The 22,344-nt window shown below is 37.6% G+C and overlaps 1 protein-coding gene across 1 annotated transcript in view; it reads right to left on the bottom strand.

Moving 5' to 3' along the window:
• LOC136034484 (poly(U)-binding-splicing factor PUF60-like) overlaps positions 1-22,344 on the bottom strand; it is a 53,277-nt gene that overhangs the window by 4,302 nt on the left and 26,631 nt on the right. Inside the window, exons 7-12 of the mRNA XM_065715699.1 lie at positions 16,519-16,646; positions 15,145-15,340; positions 12,965-13,091; positions 11,277-11,465; positions 8,545-8,666; positions 2,192-2,436 (exon numbers count right to left, since the gene is read on the bottom strand). Coding sequence (XP_065571771.1) covers positions 2,192-2,436; positions 8,545-8,666; positions 11,277-11,465; positions 12,965-13,091; positions 15,145-15,340; positions 16,519-16,646 — 1,007 coding nt within the window. The remainder of the gene's footprint in view (positions 1-2,191; positions 2,437-8,544; positions 8,667-11,276; positions 11,466-12,964; positions 13,092-15,144; positions 15,341-16,518; positions 16,647-22,344) is intronic.

Raw genomic sequence — 22,344 nt, 5'->3', positions numbered from 1 at the left:
GGCTGCAGAAGCTACGGTAGGACACCGCAATAGACTATCCAAAAACTGGATGTCAACACGCTCAGTTCAGCTGGCTGAGTGCATACAACAGATTTCAGAAGAAAATCGGAGTTGTTCAAGCGCCTGAGCAGAGAATACCACCAGTCGGCTAAGAATGATAACAACCAATACTGGGAGAAAGTCACCGAAGACATACAAGCCACTGTCTCCAGATCCAACACCAGGGAAATGTATCAGCTCCTAAAATCAATCAGGAGTAAATCATTTAAACCTACTAGTACCACTGTCGAAGATGAAAACGGCAAGTTACTCTCGAATAACTCCGACACAATCAACCGCTGGAAGGAGCACTCTGACAAACAACTTAGCCAGCACCAACTCTCCTCAGCAATAGGTCATAATCAGCGTAGTCATAACCCAAGCCGACAGGAACCAAATTCACCCAACAGTATCTACAAAGCTGTGAACGTGGCTTCCCCCACGTTAAAAGTCTGACAAGCAATCAATTCCTTGAAAATTAATAAAGCCCTGGTCCCGATCCTATTCCGACTGAACTTCTCTATGAAACCAAAGAAAAGTCCTTTTGAAGACAAGAATAAGGATATATCAGGCTTTGTTCGGTCTGCCTTACTATACAGCAGAGAGATATGGGCTCTGAAAGCATCGAGCATTAAAGCCCTAAACGCATTTGACCATTCATGTCTATGGAGAATCATTGACATTAAACTCCGTGATCGAGTCAGCAATGATGAACTCTGAAAAATTTACCGTCAACTTTTTAATTTGACCACTTAATTAAACAAAGAAAACTCCGATGGTTCGGCCATAAACTTCGCCACCCACAGCACACCTTCGTCAATAAAGCATCAGACGTACACCTCTTCTGGGACGGAAAAAGAGACTCTTGGCTCACCACAATGACGAAGACTCTTTTTTTTCTTTTTCTTTTTTTTTTTTTTTTTTTTTTTTCTTTTTTCAACTTATATCAATGACTGAAAGCAACATCATTTAACTGAAAATAAATCTAAGGCAGGATCCAGTCTAAAACCTAGCAAAACCCCGAATGAATGGAAACTTTACAGATAGTTATGAATGTTGCACCACCTTCCTTATCCACACAATACCTTATTCAAGCCTAGTTTTAGAAATTTATGCCGAACCTGGTAGTATTCTAAATATTCTCTTCCAATCAAATATACAGCCAGAATGGTAATATATTGTATTGTCATTTTAAAAAATTGAGAGGAAGTAGTCAGTCTGATCTTATCCCAGTTAAAGAAAGGAACGGGGCCTCACTTAGTGATAAGGAAAGTATTAAAGAGAGATGGACAGAACATTTTGAGAATATGTTAAGCAGTGATAAAGTGGAAAAAAAGTAAAGAAACGATTAATAGAATACTTAAAAATACTCAAGAATTTGAAAGCGAAAGAAGAATTATTTTGCGAAAAGTTAGAGACACTATTCAAAGGATTGAAAAATGACGAGGTTTTAGGTGCTGCTAGCATGGTAAATGAGTTTCTGAAATTCATTGGTTGCGATTTAGAGATAAATAACAGAAGATTATGAACGTATTTAAAAAAGAGAAAGAGCCTAGTGATTTTAGAAAAACTTCCATTACATCCCTTTATAAGAAAGGCGATAAGAGTGAGTGTGGTAATTACAGAAGGATTAGCTTGATTTCTGTAGAAAGAAAATTATTCAATGATGAAACTTATTAGGCAAACAGATGTTTATATCGACTATTTTGATGAACTTTAGCCTAAGGAACACAAAACTTTGTTCCTTAAATACGAAAAAATGGGAAGTTAAATCTTTCCTCGACTTAGACTATGCAGAAAATTTGAGCGTCCTAAATAAAATATTTGCAAAATGAATGATCTGTTTGTAGATTTGCGAGTTCAAGGTGCAAAAACTAGCGTTAAAAGGAAGGATCATTGCAATGCTATAATGTATCTTTTTGCTCTTTCAATGCATTTCAATATAACATCATTCAAGTGATTTTTTTTTTTTTTTTTTTTTGTCAAAATTAAGCCTAAAAGTATAGTCAGCCGAATCGTTTACGTCCAGCCCAAAACCCACCAAAATATTCCCATGCCCCACCAGTGCGGTCCTCACCCCACGCTAGGAACCACAGTTCTAAAGCGTAGAGGCTATTTACGAAAGGTCTAATTGATCAGCCAGCAGACTTACTTGGAACATTCTTCGGTGATTTCTTCTTGAAGATATTCATCTACATCTTCTGGCCCAACCATATTTCTAAGCACAACCACAAATGATTCCGGTTGCTGCCGCATGAGACGCTGCATCACTAAATGTCGTGCGGTTGTTCCGCGTACAGAAAGATTTTCTTGTTGCTCCAATGTTACTGCTTCTGAGTCCAGAACTAATTTCTTCTTCAATTCGGCCTGATGTAGTGCTTCCAGTTCTTCTTGAAGCTGCAAAATAAATCCTTATTTTTAATAATTATACTGCTAATTATTAATAAAATTAAGACATCAAAAGCGAACATAAGATCTATATTTTACAAATCTTACTCGTTAGGATAAAAGCGATTTCAGAAAAAAAAACTGGCTAACCTTTAACTTACAAGTCAAACTATTTTGTAAAGGCAAATTAGAAAATATTATAAGCGGTGTAGCAATTATGTCAGTAAAGGTGCAGGTACGTGTTGGTTTCATTTAAATAGAACTGAATTTTAAGGTTATGAATCCGTGACACAAGTAACAAGTAGGCTTCCAATTCCACTTCAACCTTTCTTAGCATGTCGTGTGCATTTAAAAAATAAACAGCTTTATTTGCATCAGAAATATATTAAACCATATATCAGGATAGGAAATTGTTCTCTTTTTGTAGTAGGAGCCTCATAGCCATATGGAGGCTTAAAAATAGATTCTTGATCTAAAGGACTGAATTCAACATAAATCAGCGAGGGCATTAATAATGGACTGTTATACCATCAGTTACCAAAAAGTTCAAACATTAACAAGGCCAATAATGGAACGTTCCCACGTGTTCCAGGAATCAGCTTTCAAAAAAATTCTGCCCTTTAATAACCATTTTGTCTGGTAAGTCATATATCCTAAAATTAAATGCCTTTCAAAATTAACGAAAACTATGTCAATAATGATGAAACAAGCCCCAAAGTCGCAGCCTACAGTCTTATATCCGGCAAAATTTTTAAATCTTTCTTTATTCCATATAGTCAGCAGCGTAAATACTATTCCGGTATCCAAATAGAGTATGGCTTGGATAACAGGTAAGTGGCACTATGCTTAAAAATTGAATGTCATCAGTTATCACGTAACACAAAAAAATAGCACATGGGTTGCATCTGACAGCGCATAACCAAGTAGGAAAAATAAAGAAAAATTCTTAAGACAAATAGGATAAGGGGTTACTAATTGCTGGTCTATTGCTAGAGTGGCTACTTAATTAAATTACATTATTCAGAATTACAAACAATGAATCTAAAAAAAAAAAAAAAAAAAAAAAAAAAAAAAAAAAAAAAAATTCTATGCGACACCTACATTCATTAGATACAAGGCCACAATTTAAGATATTGGAGAAATATTAAGAGACAGAAAAAGAAACAATTGGTAATAAAGAAAACAAAATCAGTGTGGGAGAACAGTTACATTTCAACCCTTATGTAACAATTTATATTTGAAATGCGAATGCAAGTCTTGTCAAATAGCTTTAGAATCTATAGACATGACCTGTTTTATGTAATCAAACAGTTCGTGGTAACGAACTGTAAGTAAGGAGCGACTTGGCTCAATAGTAATCGAAACTCTAAAAAATGGAATTTTGATGCAAATAGATATATCAAAAGAATTGGATTTTTATTCTTATTTTAGATGTACAAGTTTAATTACGTTTGGTATTACCCATCAAAGGTTATGAGCCTGAGAAAATTTGTCTGATTTTTTTTAAAAGACCCCCTAAATTTATAGAATCTATAGAATAAACTATCTAGATTAAAAGAATATAAAACAATATAGAATAAAATATCTATAGAATAAACTATAGAATCTTAATAAATAAACTCTCAGATTTAGCGCATCAGAGAACCCTACTGTCGAGCTTTGAAGCTCCTATCAGCAAAAATGTGGAATTTTGCGATTTTTGCCAGAAAAAAGATCACGGATGCGTGTTTATTTGTTTGTTTTCCCGAAGGGTGATCGTATCGATCAAGTGGGCCTAGAACATCGGGAGGGGGCTCATTCAAACGGAAATTAAAAGTTCTAGTGCCCTTTTTAAGTGACCAAAAAATTGGAAGGCAACTAGACCCACTCCCACAATCCTTTTTTTTTCCAAACTCTTCCGATCAAAATTATGAGATTGTTGTTTAGTTCAGCATAGTCGAAAGGCCTAATAACCATGTCTTTGAAGATAGCATGACCCAGCACAGCCCACAGGGAGTGTTTCTTAAGTTATAAAATTTTCCCTTCGTTTACGTACAGTATTTATCATTGGGAAGTATGCATACATTTTTCGGGTGGGGAGAGGGAGGACTTTGTACGGGAAAAATTTTCCATAGAGAGGGAATTTTGCAGGGGATGAACTTTCAGGGGAAACTGTATAGTGATGGAATTTGCAGAATTCCTATGCAAAATGTCTTTATATGTCTTGCTTTTTCCTTACCGACTCAATTTTACCCGTGAATGTGTTAAGGATAAATGTCCGGGATAAGCTATCAATAGCATTAAATTGTCCAGAGGATATTTCCGTGGGGAGGGGGATTTTTCCATGGAGGTGGAGCTAGATTTCCAGGCGTTATTTAAAAACCGATCAGACATTAAATAAAACAAGAGATAAGAGCTCATATGGCACGTGTGACGAGGCAAGAAGAGCCAAGAGATCATATGGTATGAGCTCTAGCAAAATTCTATGAATCAATAGATTAACTGAAAAGGAAAATAAGAGGCTTAATGCCGGTCAGGAATTAAAATAAGAGCTCTGAGTCACGATGTCTTTCTAAATATCAAAATTCATCAAGATCCGATCACCCACTCGTATGTTATAAATACCTATTTTTTTCTAATTTTCCTCTCCCTTTAGCCCCCAGATGATCGAATCTGGAAAAACGACTTTATCAAGTCAATTTGTGCAGTTCCCTGACGCGCCTATCAATTTTCATCGTCCCAGCACGTCCAGAAGCACCAAACTCGCCAAATCACTGAACCCCTGCCCCCAAATCCCCCAAAGAGAGCGAATCCAGTACAGTTCCGTCAGTCACTTATCAGGGACATTTGCTTATTCTATCCACCAAGCTTCATCCCGATTCCTCCTCTCCAAGTGATTTCCCATATTTCCCCCTCCAACTCCCCCAATGTCAAAAGATCAGGTCGGAATTTGAAATAAGAGCTCTGAGACATGAATTCCTTCTAAATATCAAATTTCATTAAGATCCGATCACCTATTCGTAAAATAAAAATACCCCAATTTTCACGTTTTCCAGGAATTCCGGTTTCCCCCTCCAACTCCCCCCCAATGTCACAGGATCTGGTCGGAATTTGAAATTACAGCTTTAAAGCGCAAGACCCTTCTAAATATCAAGTTTCATTAAGATCTGGTCACCCTTTCGTAAGCTAAAAATACCTCAATTTTCAAAATTACCCCCCCCCCCCCAACTCCACCAAAGAGAGCATATCCGGTCGGATCATGTCAGTCACGTGTCTTAGACAGGTTCTTATTCTTCCCATCCAGTTCCAATCTGATCTCACCGCTTTAAGTATTTTCTGGTTCCCCGGTTCCCCTCAACTGCCCCCCCCCCCCCCAATTACGCTGGATCCGGTTGAGATTTAAAATAAGAGATGTGAATCACGAGGTCCTTCTAAATATGAAGTTTCATGAAGATCCAATAACTCCTTCGTAAGCTAAAAATACATTTTTTCTAATTTTTCAGAATTATCTCCCACCCCCCACCCCCCCAACCCCAATAGAGCGGATCCATTCCAATTATGTAAATCACGTATCTAAGACTTCTACTAATTTTTACCCCCAAGTTTCATCCCGATCCCTCCAATCTAAGCATATTCCATGATTTTAGGTTCCCCCACCCCAAACTCCCCCCAATGTCACCAGATCCGTTCGGGACTTAAAATAAGAGCTTTGAGACACGATATCCATCTAAATATCAAATTTCATTGAGATCCGATCACCCCTTCGTAAGTTAAAAATACCTCATTTTTCTAATTTTTCAGAATTAACCCCCCCCCCCCCCCCAACTACCCCAAAGAGAGCGGATCCGTTCCGGTTATGTCAATCATGTATCTAGGACTTGTGCTTATTTTTCCCACAAAGTTTCATCCCGATCCCTCCACTCTAAGTGTTTTCCAAGTTTAGGTTTCCCCCTCCCAACCCGCCCCCGTGTCACCAGATCCGGTCGGGATTTAAAATAAGAGCTCTGAGACACGATATCCTTCTAAATATCAAATTTCATTGAGATCCAATAACCCGTTCGTAAGTTAAAATACCTCATTTTTTCTAATTTTTCAGAATTACCCCCCCCCCCCCCCCAACTACCCCACAGAGAGCAGATCCGTTCCGGTTATATCAATCATGTATCTAGGACTTGTGCTTATTTTTCCCAACAAGTTTCATCCCGATCCCTCCACTCTTAAGTGTTTTCCAAGATTTTAGGTTTCCCCCACCAGCTGGGGACATTGGTTTCCCCCCAATGTCAACAGATCCGGTCGGGATTTAAAATGAGAGCTCTGAGACACGATATCCTTCTAAATATAAAATTTCATTGAGAATCGATAATCCGTTCGTAAGTTAAAAATACCTCATTTTGTCTATTTTTTCAGAATTAACCCCCCCCCCCCAACTACCACAAAGAGAGCGGATCCGTTCCGGTTATGTCAATCATGTACCTAGGACTTGTGCTTATTTTTCCCACCAAGTTTCATCCCGATCACTCCTCTCTAAGTGTTTTCCAAGTTTTAGGTTTCCCCTCCCAACCCGCCCCCATGTCACAAGATCCGGTCGGGATTTAAAATAAGAGCTCCGAGACACGATATCCTTCTAAATATCAAATTTCATTGAGATTCGATAACCCGTTCGTAAGTTAAAATACCTCATTTCTTCTAATTTTTCAGAATTAACCCCCCCCCCCCAACTACACAAAAGAGAGCGGATCCGTTCCGGTTATATCGATCATGTATCTAGGACTTGTGCTTATTTTCCCCAACAAGTTTCATCCCAATCCCTCCACTCTTAAGTGTTTTGCAAGATTTTAGGTTTCCCCCTTCCAGCTCCCCTCCCCTCAATGTCACCAGATCCGGTCGGGATTTAAAATGAGAGCTCTGAGACACGATATCCTTCTAAATATAAAATTTTCGTTGAGAATCGATAATCCGTTCGTAAGTTAAAAATACCTCATTTTTTCTAATTTTTCAGAATTAACCGCCCCCCCCCCCAACTACCCCAAAGAGAGCGGATCCGTTCCGGTTATGTCAATCATGTATCTAGGACTTGTGCTTATTTTTCCCGCCAAGTTTCATCCTGATCCCTCCACTCTAAGTGTTTTCCAAGTTTTAGGTTTCCCCCTCCCAACCCCAACCCCCCCCCCCAATGTCACCAGATCCGGTCGGGATTTAAAATTACAGCTCTGAGACACGATATCCTTCCAAACATCAAATTTCATTAAGATCTGATCAACCGTTCGTAAGTTAAAAATACTTTAATTTTTCTATTTTTTTCGAATTAACGAGGCCCACCCCCCCCCCCCCCAGATGGACAAATCGGGAAAACAACTATTTCTAATTTAATCTGGTCCGGTCCCTGATACGCCTGCCAAATTTCATCGTCCTAGCTTACATGGAAGTGCCTAAAGTAGCAAGACCGGGACCGACAGATTGACAGAATCTGTGATTGCTATATGTCACTTGATTAATACCAACTGCCATAACAACAAGTTTTTTCAACTGAAAGTAAGGAGCAACATTCAAACTTAAAGTGAACAGAAATGATTAGGTATATGAGGGGGGTTGCCCTCTCCTCAACGCCTCGCTCTTTCCGCTAAAGTTTCTCACGTCCCAATTATGTCCAATCTGAAAACGACTCTTGAAACACCCGCATGTCGCCAACACTCCTTCATTATATCCTGTAGAAAGCTTCTAGTTTGGCCACCTCCCAAGAAATAACTAAACCTTCCTTCATTTTTATAATATATTAAAAGACTAATCTGAGGCATCCAGCGATTCTCTTACCATCTCATTATGAGTCTTTAAATTCAAGTGAAACAAATTTAAGTATATATATAACAGTGAAGCCCTTTACTTGAGTATCGGTAAATATGAAATTGTCAAACTCAGTGTGAACTATATCTGCAATAGTGCACATTATCACATAATGCTATAAATAAAAATTTCTGAAAAATAAAGGCACACAACCTCTTTTTACAGATCATTCAAAAAGATGTATTTCAAGCATTTTGAGTATCTTTCTCAGCTTCCCTTTTATTGAAATTTTTTAAGGAGGAAGGGAAATCCTCCTCCGCCGTCTGCCTTGGTAAAAATATTCAGAAATGGACAAACCTTTCTTTTTCTATCATCTACAAGAGGAGCAGGTGTAGGTGGCTGTACTGGTTGAACAATTGTCGTGCTTCCTACTGATAAAGGTGTCACCACTGCGGGAGGAGGTATAGCAGCACCAACAGCTGCAAAACAAATAAAAAATTATTGATTATTAAATATTCAATATGAAAAGGATAGAAGATTCTGATTCTCAACAAATGAGAAAGGATTGGGGAAAGAATATAGTTAGCCTAAAGCAAAATACAATTAACTATAGAAACAAGAGCTAAGAGCTTATATGGCACTTATGACAAGGCCAGAAGAGCCAAGAGCTCATATGATATGAGCTCTAGCAAAATTCTAAGAATCAATAGATTGATTTAAAAGGGAAATCAGAGACTTAATGCCGGTCGGGATTTAAAATAAGAGCTCTGAGTCACGAGGTCCTTCTAAATATCAAAATTCATTACGACCCGATCACCCACTCGCAAGTTATAAATACTTCATTTTTTCAAATTTTTCCTCTCCCTTCAGCCCCCCCAGATGGTCAAATCGGGGAAAAACAACTTTATCAAGTCAATTTGTGCAGCTCCCTCACACGCCTACGAATTTTCATCATCCTAGCACACGTCAAAGCACCAAACTCACCAAATCACTGAACCCCACCCCCTAACTTCCCCAAAGAGAGCAGATCCAGTACAGTTGCGTCAATCATCTATCTAAGACATTTGCTTATTCAACGCACCAAGTTTCATCCCGATTTCTCCACTCTAAACATTTTCCGAGATTTCCGGTTTCCCCCACCAACTCCCCCCAATTTCAACGGATCTGGTAGAGATTAGAAATAAGAGCTTTAAGACATGGGTTTCTTCTAAATATCAAATTTCATTAAGATCCGGTCACCCGTTCTTCCGTTCTTAGGTTAAAAATACCTCACTTTTTCTAATTTTTCCAAATTATCAGGCCCAAGCTCCTCCAAAGAAAACGGATCAGTTCCAATTATGTCAATCACGTATCTAGGACTCGTGCTTATTCTTCCCATCAAGTTTCATCCCGATCCCTCTACTCTAAGCGTTTTCCAAGATTTCTGTTTCCCCCCTCAAACCCCATATGTCCCTAGATCCAATTCGAATTGACAATGGAGCATCTGAGACATCCTTCTATATATCAAGTTTCATTATGATCCGATCACCCATTCGTAAGATAAATTCCGAGATAATTTTTTCAAGAATTCCTGTTTCCCCTCCAACTCCCCCCAATGTCACCGAATCAGGCGGGGGTTTAAAATAAGAGCTCTAAAGCACAAGATCCTTCTAAATATCAAATTTCATTAAGACCTGATCACCCGTTCGTAAGTTACAAATACCTCATTTTTTCTAGCTTTTTCGAATTACTCCCCTCTCCCAACTCCACCAAAGAGAGACAATCCGGTCCGGATATGTGAGTCACGTATCTTGGACTTATTTTTATTCTTCCCACCAAGTTTCGTCCTGATCTCTCCGATTTAAGTGCTTTCAAAGATTTCCAGTCTCCCCCCCAACGACGCAGGATCCAGTCAGGATTTAAAATAAGAGATCCGAGTTTAGAGGTCCTTCTAAATATGAAATCTCATTAAGGTCCGATTACTCCTTCGTAAGTTAAAAATACCTCGTTTTTTCTAATTTTTCAGAATTAAACCTCCCCCCCCCCAACTCCCCCAAAATGAGCGGATACATTCCGGTTATGTCAATCACTTATCTAGGACTTCTGCTTGTTTTTCCCACCAGGTTTCATCCCGATTCCTCCACTCTAAGCGTTTTCCAAGATTTTAGCCCCCCCCCCAACTTCCCCAATGTCACCTGATCCGGTCGGGATTTAAAATAAGAGCTCTGAGACACAATATCCTTCTAAATATCAAATTTCATTAAGATTCGATCACCCGTTCGTAAGTTATAAATACCTCATTTTTTCTAATTTTCCGATTTAACCGTCCCCCCACTCCCCCAACCAGATGGTCGAATCGGGGAAACGACAATTTCCAATTTAATCTGGTCTGGTTCCTGATATGCCTGCCAAATTTTGTGTCCTAGCTTACCTGGAAGTGCCTAAACTAGCAAAACCGGGACCGACAGACCGACGGACAGAATTTGCGATCGCTATATGTCACTTGGTAGACACCAAGTCCAATAAAAAGTAGCAATAACCTTAGTCATTAGACATGAAGATTTCATTCGTCAGGAAAGGGCAGGTGAGACGCATATTTTACAAGAATTACAGCCCAAACAGTAGGGTTGTTACACTCTTCTGGGTGAAGTTCTCTACAGCGTTTCAGAAAAAGCCCTGGTATGTTTCTGACTTTAGCCACCATATTGGAGCCATTACATAATAATTAGTACTTTCTTCGCAAATAGCGACGTCACTTCTAGTTTTGTTACTAGTTAAATAAAATAAAGTGCGTCAATATTTGTACATAGCGAAAATTAGTAAAGTGGAAGGGGGTTCGGGGGTATATATTTTTGTAATGTCAAGATCCGACTCCATTGTAAGAGTTGACGTAAATAAGCAAGATTTGTATAAGCTCGGCTCTGGCCACTAGATAAAAGTGCACGGTAGGTTTTAGGTAATGCTAGAAAAATTTACAGGAATAAGAAAAAAACCCGCACTTTAATTCAGTTCAAATTTTTTATCATTTTCACTTTAATTCAGTTCAAGTTTTTAATCATTTCCTCCAATAGCGTAAATACCGAAAAAGTTCAGAAAATAAGCAGAACTACCTGGTTGAGCATAAGAACCAGAGATTGGTGTTGCGACTGTTGAAGCCGGGACTCCTACTCGAGGTATGACAACACCAGGAGATAAACCTGCCACAGTCGGGACAGCAATGCCGGGGGGCGGCACTGCATAGCCAGTAGTAGCCACAATAGGCACAGTAGGAATGGTTGGAGTTATGACGACAGGTGCAACTGCAAAGGAAAAAATACATCCTCATCCATATCTCAACAAAGCTACAACTGAAACGATTTTTTCACATTAGTCAATGTTGTATTCAATGTGTTTATGAACTTATTATGCGTACTTTTTAATGTATAATCGAATTTAGAATAGTTCTTCTTGCTCTGCGTAATCATTTTTGTTTTTTGCTTCTTTTTTTGTCAGAAAAGGATTTCACAGCCAATGATGGTAAGAGGGATTTCACAGGCGGAGAAGGAAGAAAGCCCCTCGAATGTACACTTCTTGCTTTGTGCAACTGTTTATGTTATTTGCTTCTTTTCTTCTCAAAAAAGGATTTCATAGCCAATGATGCTAAGAGGGATTTCACAGGCGGAGGAGGAAGAAAGCCCCTCGAAAGTACACTTCTTGTTTTGTGCAACTGTTTATGTTATTTGCTTCTTTTCTTCTCAAAAAAGGATTTTATAGCTAATGATGCTAAGAGGGATTTCACAGGCGGAGGAGGAAGAAAGTCCCTCGAATGTACACTTCTTGCTTTGTGCAACTGTTTATGTTATTTGCTTCTTTTCTTCTCAAAAAAGATTTCATAGCTAATGATGCTAAGAAGGATTTCACAGGCGGAGGAGGAAGAAAGCCCCTCGAATGTACACTTCTTGCTTTGTGCAAGTGTTTTTGTTGTTTGCTTCTTTTTTTTCTCGAAAAGGATTTTACAGTTTGTGACGGCTACTTTCCCAAGTATTGTTTTATTATTAAGGCGGTATCTTTTTTACTCGTCTCAGAATTACAACATTTGGATAGTCTGCTTGGTCTTAAATTTGCTTAAAATAAATACATTGTAAATAGATTTTGTATTTCTGACTACAAAACTAAACAAGTTGTTGACGTCAGGACTAGTCACATTTAATTTTCTAGGGACTTAAAGTGTCAAATAAGAAAAATTATTGAATCCGAGATTATTCCTTGCATGTAAAATAAAAAAAAAGGAATTTACGTGAGAAAATTCTATATGATCAGATAACAATCTTTCAAACTTGAAAATATTGCAAAAAGGAGTTTAAATTTATACATTTTAGCCCAATTTTTACATTTGAACTTTCATAAAATCCATTCGATAATAAGCAAATTGCTAACACTCCTTTTTCTAAGCGCTTCAGCTACAGAAATAAGGTAACTATGACTCATGCCTCTTGAGACTTGGGGAATCTTTTCTTCAGACTTTGGGACGTTAAGTCAATAACAAGGGAGAATGTTATTAGTACCTGTAAGTTGATGAGAAATGAGTAATTATAACCTGTTTTCTCCTAATAAATTGAGTATATTCGCATCGTTTATTTGCCCTGGATCAATTTTGGGGCATTCAACATTTTTCCAAGTATTTAAAATACATGTGCTTAATATCCCGAGGCTACCTTTGGGGTTATTTCGTAATTTTTACTTTTTGTTGTTTTTCTTTTAGTCATTCCTTGTTTGATCCTTACCGAGCAAAATTAAATTGTCTGCATATCCTACTTACCCGCCTGTACTGGAGGAGCAACAACTGATTTGACCGCTTCTGCAGCTTGAACACTGGCTGTTGCCGCTGCTGCTGCTAACGCTACAGCCGTTGGCAAGGCTTGGCCTGAAGGTGGGGCTATGGCACCCTGGGAAAGTAAAAAATTATTATTAGGAACGTTATATAAACCTAAATTGTAACAGGTAGACTGATTCAAAGCTGTTTCTTCAGAATTCAACTTGTATAATAACCCTAACTGGTCCCTACACTATCAACGTTCTTTATATCAACGCATATTGGCCGAGGGTTGAGACTAAACACCCTGTTGATGCAAATATTTAATTTTATATTGACATTGGAAAAGTCAAGAGCCTAAACTATTTCAGAATCATCTACAGTATTATACAGTCTTATTCCACCACCACGTCTGCTTCTTTATGTGAAAGTAAAACAGTTCAAAATAGGGATGAAACCTTTTTATTGACAGTGAATAGATATAAAATTATTTGGATATTTCGAACATATATACAGTGTTCATGATGAACACTGTATATGTGTTTGGAATATCCAGTTAACTTAGATCTATTCACTGTCAATAAAAAGGTTTCATCCCTATTTTGAACTGTTTTACTTTCGTCACGGAAAGGCAGTGTGGTCTTCGAAGTTATCTACTTCTTTTTTATGTGCATTTCTTTTTTTAGCTACTTTTGTCAAGGACTTGCGGAAAGTCGTTATAAGTTGCATAGAAAATTCGAAAAATTAAGATAACGCTTAGCTCAAATATATGCCTTCAAGTTGAGGTAAAATTTTCACTCCACTAATAAATGCATCCTGATAATATAACATTTTTTTTATACGTTGGCGCTTGGGAATATAAGAAAAGCCCAGTATCTTTTTCTTGATCTACGCATCCTTACAATTAAACTCTAAAACAAAAGCTATTTTAGCCGTTCTTTCATTGTTTTAGGCCATTCCTGGGGATTTTTTCCTTCCCCTGGACTACTTCTAAATAAACAATTTGATATACTATTGTCTGTCTTTTCTCTTAAATATTAATAGCAGAAATACATAGATTTAAAGACTGTGGCAACATTTATTTTTCTTTTCTTTTATTAAATAATAAATACAAAAAATAATTTATTTTCTTTCTTTAGCTTAGTTCACATAATCAACGAAGAACATATTTATTGGCTGTAGTTAGTTTTCCAGTAAGTGACTTCTAAAGAATTGCCCGAAATAAATTAGTAACAAATAAAAATACGAACAACACTACCAAAATATTTAGGTCTGTTCAGAAAATCTACTTTAGCATCAAGTGAAGTTCTAAGAATTCACCCTTTTTCCCTAATTACGAAACAAACTCAAAAGGCTAAAAATTTCCCCTGAGCTTCAGCCTCTCTCTCCTAGACCCGAGACATAGGTCAATGCCCCCCCCCCTTGTGAATAAATCTCTAGGTATGTTAAAAGGAATATACGAGTAAGACAACATATAAGTAGCACAGACAAGGAAAATCTTTCTTAGTCTTTAGAAAGAAACAAAAAATAGGAAAAAAAGTGGTCAAACAGAAAGAAACTAATTGGCAAACATAAACAAAAACAAGTCAAGATCCAAAATAATCGGAAGAAAACTAAATACTAAAACACATGAAAAAGCCTTGGACAATAATTAGGTCGCTGGAACTTCCTTTCCTAAGTAGGGTATGTCGAGATACCGAAGTTCCTTCAAAAGGGTAGTAGGTATTCGTTTACATTTTAGTAGAAATATCAGTCATGTCAACGCGTAACCTTTGAAATGGTTTAACAATTAATTAATCCTTACTCCAAAATTCAGAGAGGAAAAAAGAGCACCAGTCAAAAAGAGTAAAAAAAAAGTTAATTGACACTGTTATATCAAGGTTGTGAATTAGATACACCCAGTTTAAAAGCTCATAATTTTTGGGCATTGTAAGTTTACAATTAGGGTTCCTTCATTTACCTGGCGTCTGGCGTTCCAAGTGGCTTCAAGAGCTCTCTTATCATCCAGAAAGGTACATTGATGAAATTATTACTCATTTAAATTGATATTTGTTAGTGAAATTACGATATCTCACATCTAACATAGATAGCAATGAATAATATATACCCATTCCCAAATTAGAAGACAGACATGAAACAACGACAGATAACAAGACTGATTTGCCATTATTATGGACCACACTTACCCCAGTGGGTGGCACAATAGCTCTTCCAACTCGTAGATACTGCCCTCCAAGGTCAAACAAATTCATTGAAGCAATGGCGTCATGCGCTGCCTGAGTTGTTTCATATTCTATGAATCCAAAACCTTTGTGTTTATTACCGGAGCCTGGAGCAGGAGCAAGCCTAGAGCTTATGATTTTGCCAAAGGCTTCGAAAACACTGAAATAAAAAAGGATTTTTAGCTTTTTAATGTAGTCTAAGTTTAAAATTGTCCTTGGGCCCTAACGGTCCACTCATACTTAAACACAAAAGGGAAATTCCCCCGTCAATTAATCCAAACTCCTCTTCTCCAGAAAGACTATTCGGAAAACAAAATTTCCCACAAAGGAGGATTCAATGCATACTGGTCCTGATACTACCCGAGGAATTTCTTTCATCATTATCTCTTTGATTTGCTTTTAAACAAACTAATAGACAAATCTTTTATATATAATTTTACAGACACATTGAGACACCAAAAAAACGTACCGATAGAAGATAGTGATGAATGCGACTTCCATCATTATAGAAAGAATATGTTCAAAAATATGTCCTGTTTAGGCGAAATGCCTGGATTGTTCCCAAACTTCTAAGAACACGCCACTGTTGGTTATATAATTACTGACCAAACCTTTTATATACGGAGTACTTATATAAGAAGTCATTCCAGTGGGTTGAGACAGCTTTTCGAAGGGGTGAGGGGGGCCTTTGAATCCAAGCAAAACACGAAAACCGAAAGATTGTATGTGAAAACATATAAAATAATGAAAAAAAATACTAAAAATCTAAAATTATAGATGCTGGTGGATCCAACATTTGGTGACATTCTGGAAAAAACTGGCATCCATTTCTTTTTCTGCAGAATTCCTACACGAACATACAGGCCCACTAAAGATGAATCCTCAAGTGTCGTTTCTCATTTACAATTTGAGGGGAACCAACCTCAGGAATCTGGGTCTAGACCTTCTAGACTCTTGATGGGATGTTCATTCCAAGAGGTTACAAATAATTTCCATGAAATATAGAATTAGCATCGACTTCATAAAATCTTAAATGAGATCTTTTAATCACTTTCTTCTTCTCTGCCACTATCATTAAATCCATGCGCTACGAAGAACATACCGAAAGTCAATAGCCACAGCACTCTTTGATGAGTCCTTGTACTGATTCATTGGCCAGGAAATTTAAAAACACAAATACTGGAACCTTGGTATATTTGCTCGCACTTTTAGTGTGTTTTTAATACTGTTTGTGGTTTACTAGTACAAAGTCCTTGGCTGCAACACGTTAAAAGTACACATACATTGCGTGCATTATTTTTCACCGAGCATTTAATAGAAACATAAAAAAAGACTTGCCCTTTGATGTCATCTTCAGTCAAATCTGGATGCACCGATGCAATGTAAATCCTATTTAACGATTTAGATTCTTCATTAATCTCATCAATTATACTTTGAGCTTGTGGCATATTGCTGGGTCGACCAACCTGAAATTTAGAATAAACCTAATATGCGTAACATTTAAGCATGCATATATGAATAAAATGAATTGTTACTTTAGAAATCGACATTTACAATTAAGTTAAACCCACTAGAAAAAATTAAATAATTCAAAAAAATTTAAAATGTAATTTTTTTAAAGGAAATGAATAAATTAATGAAAATTGTAGGAAGTGTTTGTCATTCATTTTTTATATCAGACTCCCTTTCTTTTTGGGCTTTGACTAGTCTATATATATAAAAATAAGTTGTCTATGTGTTATGTCTGTCGAGTGACGTCATGTTTGTGTGTCGACTGACGTCATGTTTCATGAAGTTGTGACGTATGCGTCATGAAGTTTGTTTGTCGACTGACGTCATGTTTGTCAACTGATGAAATTACAGACCGGGACACCGGGACACAGGGAATATAAATGACGACCGGGAACCTCAAAGAGAAATTACAGACTGGGACACCGGGACACAAATCACGACCGGGACACAGGGAATATAAATGACGACCGGGACACAGGGACACAACTACAAAGGGGCGCCAGGGGCACAGGGGGGATATATAAATGACGACCGGGACACAGGGATTGTTCGAAGAGAAATTACAGACCGGGACACCGGGGCACAAATGACGACCGGGACACCGGGAATATAAATGACGACCGGTACACTCAAAGAGAATTACAAACTGGGACACCGGGACACAAATGACGACCGGGACACAGGGACACATCATTAGAATAATGAGGTATAAATCTGAATACGGATTGTTTTTCCCATGGACAATTATATGTTGCATGTTCAAGAGTCAGTAAACCTGACAATCTATTTATATGCACAGACAATGGGACAGTGAAGAATGTTGTATATTCGCAAGTTTTACGTAGTTAAAAACATATATATATATATATATATATATATATATATATATATATATATATATATTATATATATATATCTATTCACAGGTGGGACACAGGGACACAACTACAATGGCGCGTAACTAATATGGCGTATAACGACTTACGCGCGCGGGGGGTCTTGGGGGCGCAAAGCGCCCCCATCAACTAGGTGTTGGGGTGGCGCTTCGCGCTAGTTAGTTATAAAAGTGCGTTCAGCATGCTGCAAAAATATTCCATTAAAAAAAGGTTATTTCATGAACAGTGAATGCGGTTCACACCTCTCAAAGCTATTTTAAAAATGAAACCTCCAGGTCTCACTACTCTTGACCAGTACGCTTGCGCAGTGTGAATAAAATTAGAAACTGTACCAATCCCATGACTAGAACGTCAGTTCCAAGGAATTCTGCTGTTTTTTGTTTTTGTTTTTTTGGTAATTGAACATCTTTGTCTTACCTTTTTCTTCAAGTTCTTTATAATAATTTGTGATGGGTGTTAGGATTTAGATAGAATGAGAGCTTGGCTTTTCACAGATATTTTAATTTTGTCAATAAATTTAGCCATCTCTCTGTTATGAACAACCCAGAATAAACGAGTATAGTTACATGTAAGGTGAAAAAAACATATTTTTGAAATATTTTGGTAAAATATTTTTTTTTTCTTTCTTTTCTCTTCAATTACTTGATAGTTCTTGATGGGTATCAGCTTTCAATCTGATACCCATTCCGTTACCCATTGCTTCGATGGGTAACGGAAGCATGGATTTATTAGATATACAAATTTTGACTATATGCTCAGCCATTTGTGTATTATCCGTCTTTAAATAAACAGGCATTGCTTATGTAGCAATGTAATTTTTGGGGTGATTGGTCATCAACAGTTGGTTCATGATGCCAAATAAGGTCAATTTAAGAAAATCGAACTTTTGCAGATAGTCTAGGACCATATTTGGCTCATTAGCCCCCAAGTCCCTTATAACTTCATTATAATAATTTTTTGTTTAAATAATATCTATTTCAATCTTTGAAATAATTCTAAAAATTCTTATTTTACCCCGGAACCAACGATGATTAAATGTAAAATTTTTGAATCTGTATATCGTGGGTACAATTGAATTTGGCCTGTATTCTGTTCTCTTTTTTTTCATTAGGGAGAGGGGGGACTACAGTCAAAACTTGTATATATCTTGAAAAGTCATGCTTTCATTCTATCTGAAACCTTGTACCCATTAAAACTACAAAGTAATTGAAGATAAAAGCAGGAAAATCTATTTTTTTTCACCTTATATGTCTATATACCTGTTTATCCCTGGGTCTAGATCACAGGGAAATGGCCAAACTTACAGTCAAACTAGTATATCTATGAGAGTCCAAGCTTACATTCTATCAAAAACCTAAAAATTCATTAAAAACTACAGACAAATCTATATATATAAAAATAAGTTGTCTGTGGATGTGTCTGTCTGTCTGTCTGTCGAGTGACGTCATTTCATCATGTCGTCATGTTGTCATGAAGTTAGTTGTCGTCATGTTTGTTATGACGATGACGTCATTAAAAGTATTTAAGAAAATCGTTCAAAGACAAATTTTTAATTGTAAGAAGATCGTGGACAGATCAATTTATGTCTACTTTCAAAGTAAAAGGGCAAATTTATCATAGAGCAGGGTCCCTTCTACCATTCTCAGGCGAGAATCATAAATTTTTACAATTGTACTTCATCAGTGATAGAAATTCTGAATTGAATGCACGTTGCGAAATTTCTCCCAAAGTTGAAAGGACAATCGTTTCCCAATTGCAACATCTTTTCCACGAAAATAATAATTTAGTGCGTCTGTTCAAAACAGCCATCGATTTGATACCTACTGATACGCATAAAATTGTTATTTCCGCTGACAAAACGCCTCCTGGCCAACATGTGCGTAGATACAATGCTCCAACTATCGACGAAGTGGCAATCGTTATGGTCGGTGATCAGTTTTTACCTCGAGATATTATTCTTCATAAGCGAAACGCTCAGTTGGTAAGAATTGCTGAAACTCATCGATGCTACGATGCCCTACAATATCCTATCATTTTTTGGGATGGAGCCGACGGCTATCACTTTAATATTAAATTGATGAATCCAGCCACTAACAAAGAAATGAATAAGAAATGCAGTGCAATGCATTATTATTCCTATAGACTAATGATTCGGCAGGGTGAAGAAAATTATATTTTAAAATGCCGTGAATTGTTTCACCAATACGTCGTTGATATGTATGCTAAAATTGAATCAGAACGTTTGCTATATATCCGCCTGAATCAGACCAAGCTCCGCTCTGAACAATACATTCATTTGCGAGATGCAGTTGTAAATGACGGTAATACCACAAACGTGGGAAGATTAACAATTTTACCTTCGTCATATGCTGGCAGTCCCCGTCATATGCATGAATATGCTCAAGATGCTATTGCGTATGTTCGTCTCTATGGTCGTCCAGATTTATTTATTACATTTACATGTAATCAATCTTGGGACGAGATACAGCAGCTTTTACTTCAAGGACAATCAGCGGTTCATTGACATGACATTACGGTCCGTGTCTTCCGGCAAAAGTTGAAATCACTGATAAACTACAAAGTAAAACTTGAAGTGTTTGGGTCAGTGCGATGCTGGATGTACTCAGTGGAATGGCAAAAACGAGTTTTGCCACACGCACATATACTAATCTGGCTACATAAAAAAATTACTACGAACGAAATTGATGATGTGATTTCCGCTGAAATACCTGATGAAAATGTCGATAAGGGGTTACATGATATTATTGTAAAAAATATGATACATGGACCTTGCGGGGCACTGAACGAAAATTCACCATGCATGGCCAAAGGAAGGTGCATAAAGCAATATCCTCGACTTTTAGTATCAAACACAATTACTGGCAATGATGGTTACCCACAATATAGAAGAAGATCCACTGAAGATGGCGGTAAAACAGCAATAATAAAGAAGCGTAACGGTACCACCATCGAAGTAGATAACCAGTGGGTTGTTCCATATTCCCCGTTATTATCAAAAACATTTAATGCACACATAAACGTTGAATACTGTAACTTCGTAAAGGCAATCAAATACATATGTAAATACGTCAACAAAGGCAGTGACATGGCAGTTTTTGGCTTGCAGCCCGAAATCAAAGATATCGACGAAATCGTGCAATATCAGGCTGGAAGATACATAAGCAGTAATGAAGCTGTTTGGCGAATTCTTTCATTTCCGATACATGAACGTAGTCCAGCTGTTGTTCACTTAGCGGTACATTTACAGAATGGTCAACGTGTTTATTTCTCGGAAACCAACGTGCAACAAAGAGCCCTGAATCCACCGGATACAAAGTTAACCGCTTTCTTTTCGCTTTGCAAAAATGATTCTTTTGCAAAAAAACTGTTGTATACTGAAGTGCCTTCGTATTACACGTGGAATACTAAAAATAAAGTATTTGAACGTCGAAAACAGGGTGTCAGTCGACGGCCAACCTACCATCTTCAAAGATACCACGATAGGAAGACTCTACACCGTTCACCCCAATCAACATGAATGCTTCTTTCTACGCCTGCTTTTGGTGAATGTACCCGGTCCGACATCCTTTGAGTATTTGAGAACTGTAAACGGTACTATACATGACACTTACCGTAGTGCATGCCAAGCTCTGAATTTATTGGAGAATGACCAGCACTGGGATAACTGCATCAATGACGCATGCGAAACGTCAACTCCAAGTCAAATTCGCGCATTGTTTGGCATCATTTTAACAACTTGTTCTCCATCAGCTCCTACAGAGTTATGGGAAAAATATAAGTCAAAAATGTCCGAAGATATACTCCATCGAAAACAGTTAGAGACGTCAGATATGACTTTTGATTTTACATCAGAAATTTATAACTACACTTTAGTTATTATAGAAGATTTGTGCGTACGTATGGCAAACAAACCTCTTCAGGATTTGGGAATGCCTTCACCTAACCGTATCGCTGCTGTATCGACATGTGTAGAATTGGATCGTGAACAAAGTTACAGTACGAGTGATCTATTGTCGTATGTACAAAATAACATTTCCAAGTTAACGTCGGAACAAAAAGACATTTATGATACGATAATGCATTGTGTCGATAACAACGTTGGAGAAATTTTCTTTTTGGATGCGCCAGGAGGTACTGGTAAAACGTTTGTGATAAAACTGATTCTGGCATCAATTCTATCAAAAAATGATATAGCGTTGGCAATTGCGTCGTCCGGAATAGCCGCAACATTGCTGCCTGGTGGAAGAACTGCTCATTCCGCTTTGAAATTGCCTCTGAATTTGCATTCTACAGAAACTCCCACGTGCAATATTTCCAAATCATCTGGGATGGGTAAAGTATTGCAGCAATGCAAACTTATTATTTGGGATGAGTGCATAATGGCACACAAAAAATCGCTCGAGGCTCTGGATCAATGCTTGAAAGATTTGCGAGGGAAGTCGAAACCCTTTGGCAGCACATTAATATTGCTTGCGGGAGATTTCAGGCAAACATTACCTATAATACCGAGGTCAACCCCTGCAGACGAAATGAATGCTTGCCTGAAAAATTCTAATTTATGGGCACACGTAAAAACATTAAAATTAACTACAAATATGCGTGTCCGATTGCAAAACGATGACTCTGGTCAAACATTTTCAGATCAATTGCTGGCAATTGGAAACGGAAAGCTCCCAGTAGACTCAATTTCAGGACGTATACAACTACCTGCTGATCTGTAATTTAGTGACGTCCA

Source organism: Artemia franciscana, chromosome 13 (assembly GCF_032884065.1).
Source record: "Artemia franciscana chromosome 13, ASM3288406v1, whole genome shotgun sequence".
Taxonomy (NCBI): domain Eukaryota; kingdom Metazoa; phylum Arthropoda; class Branchiopoda; order Anostraca; family Artemiidae; genus Artemia; species Artemia franciscana.
The sequence above is the reverse complement of the archived record's forward strand: the minus strand, read 5'-3'. Positions and strand labels throughout refer to the sequence as shown.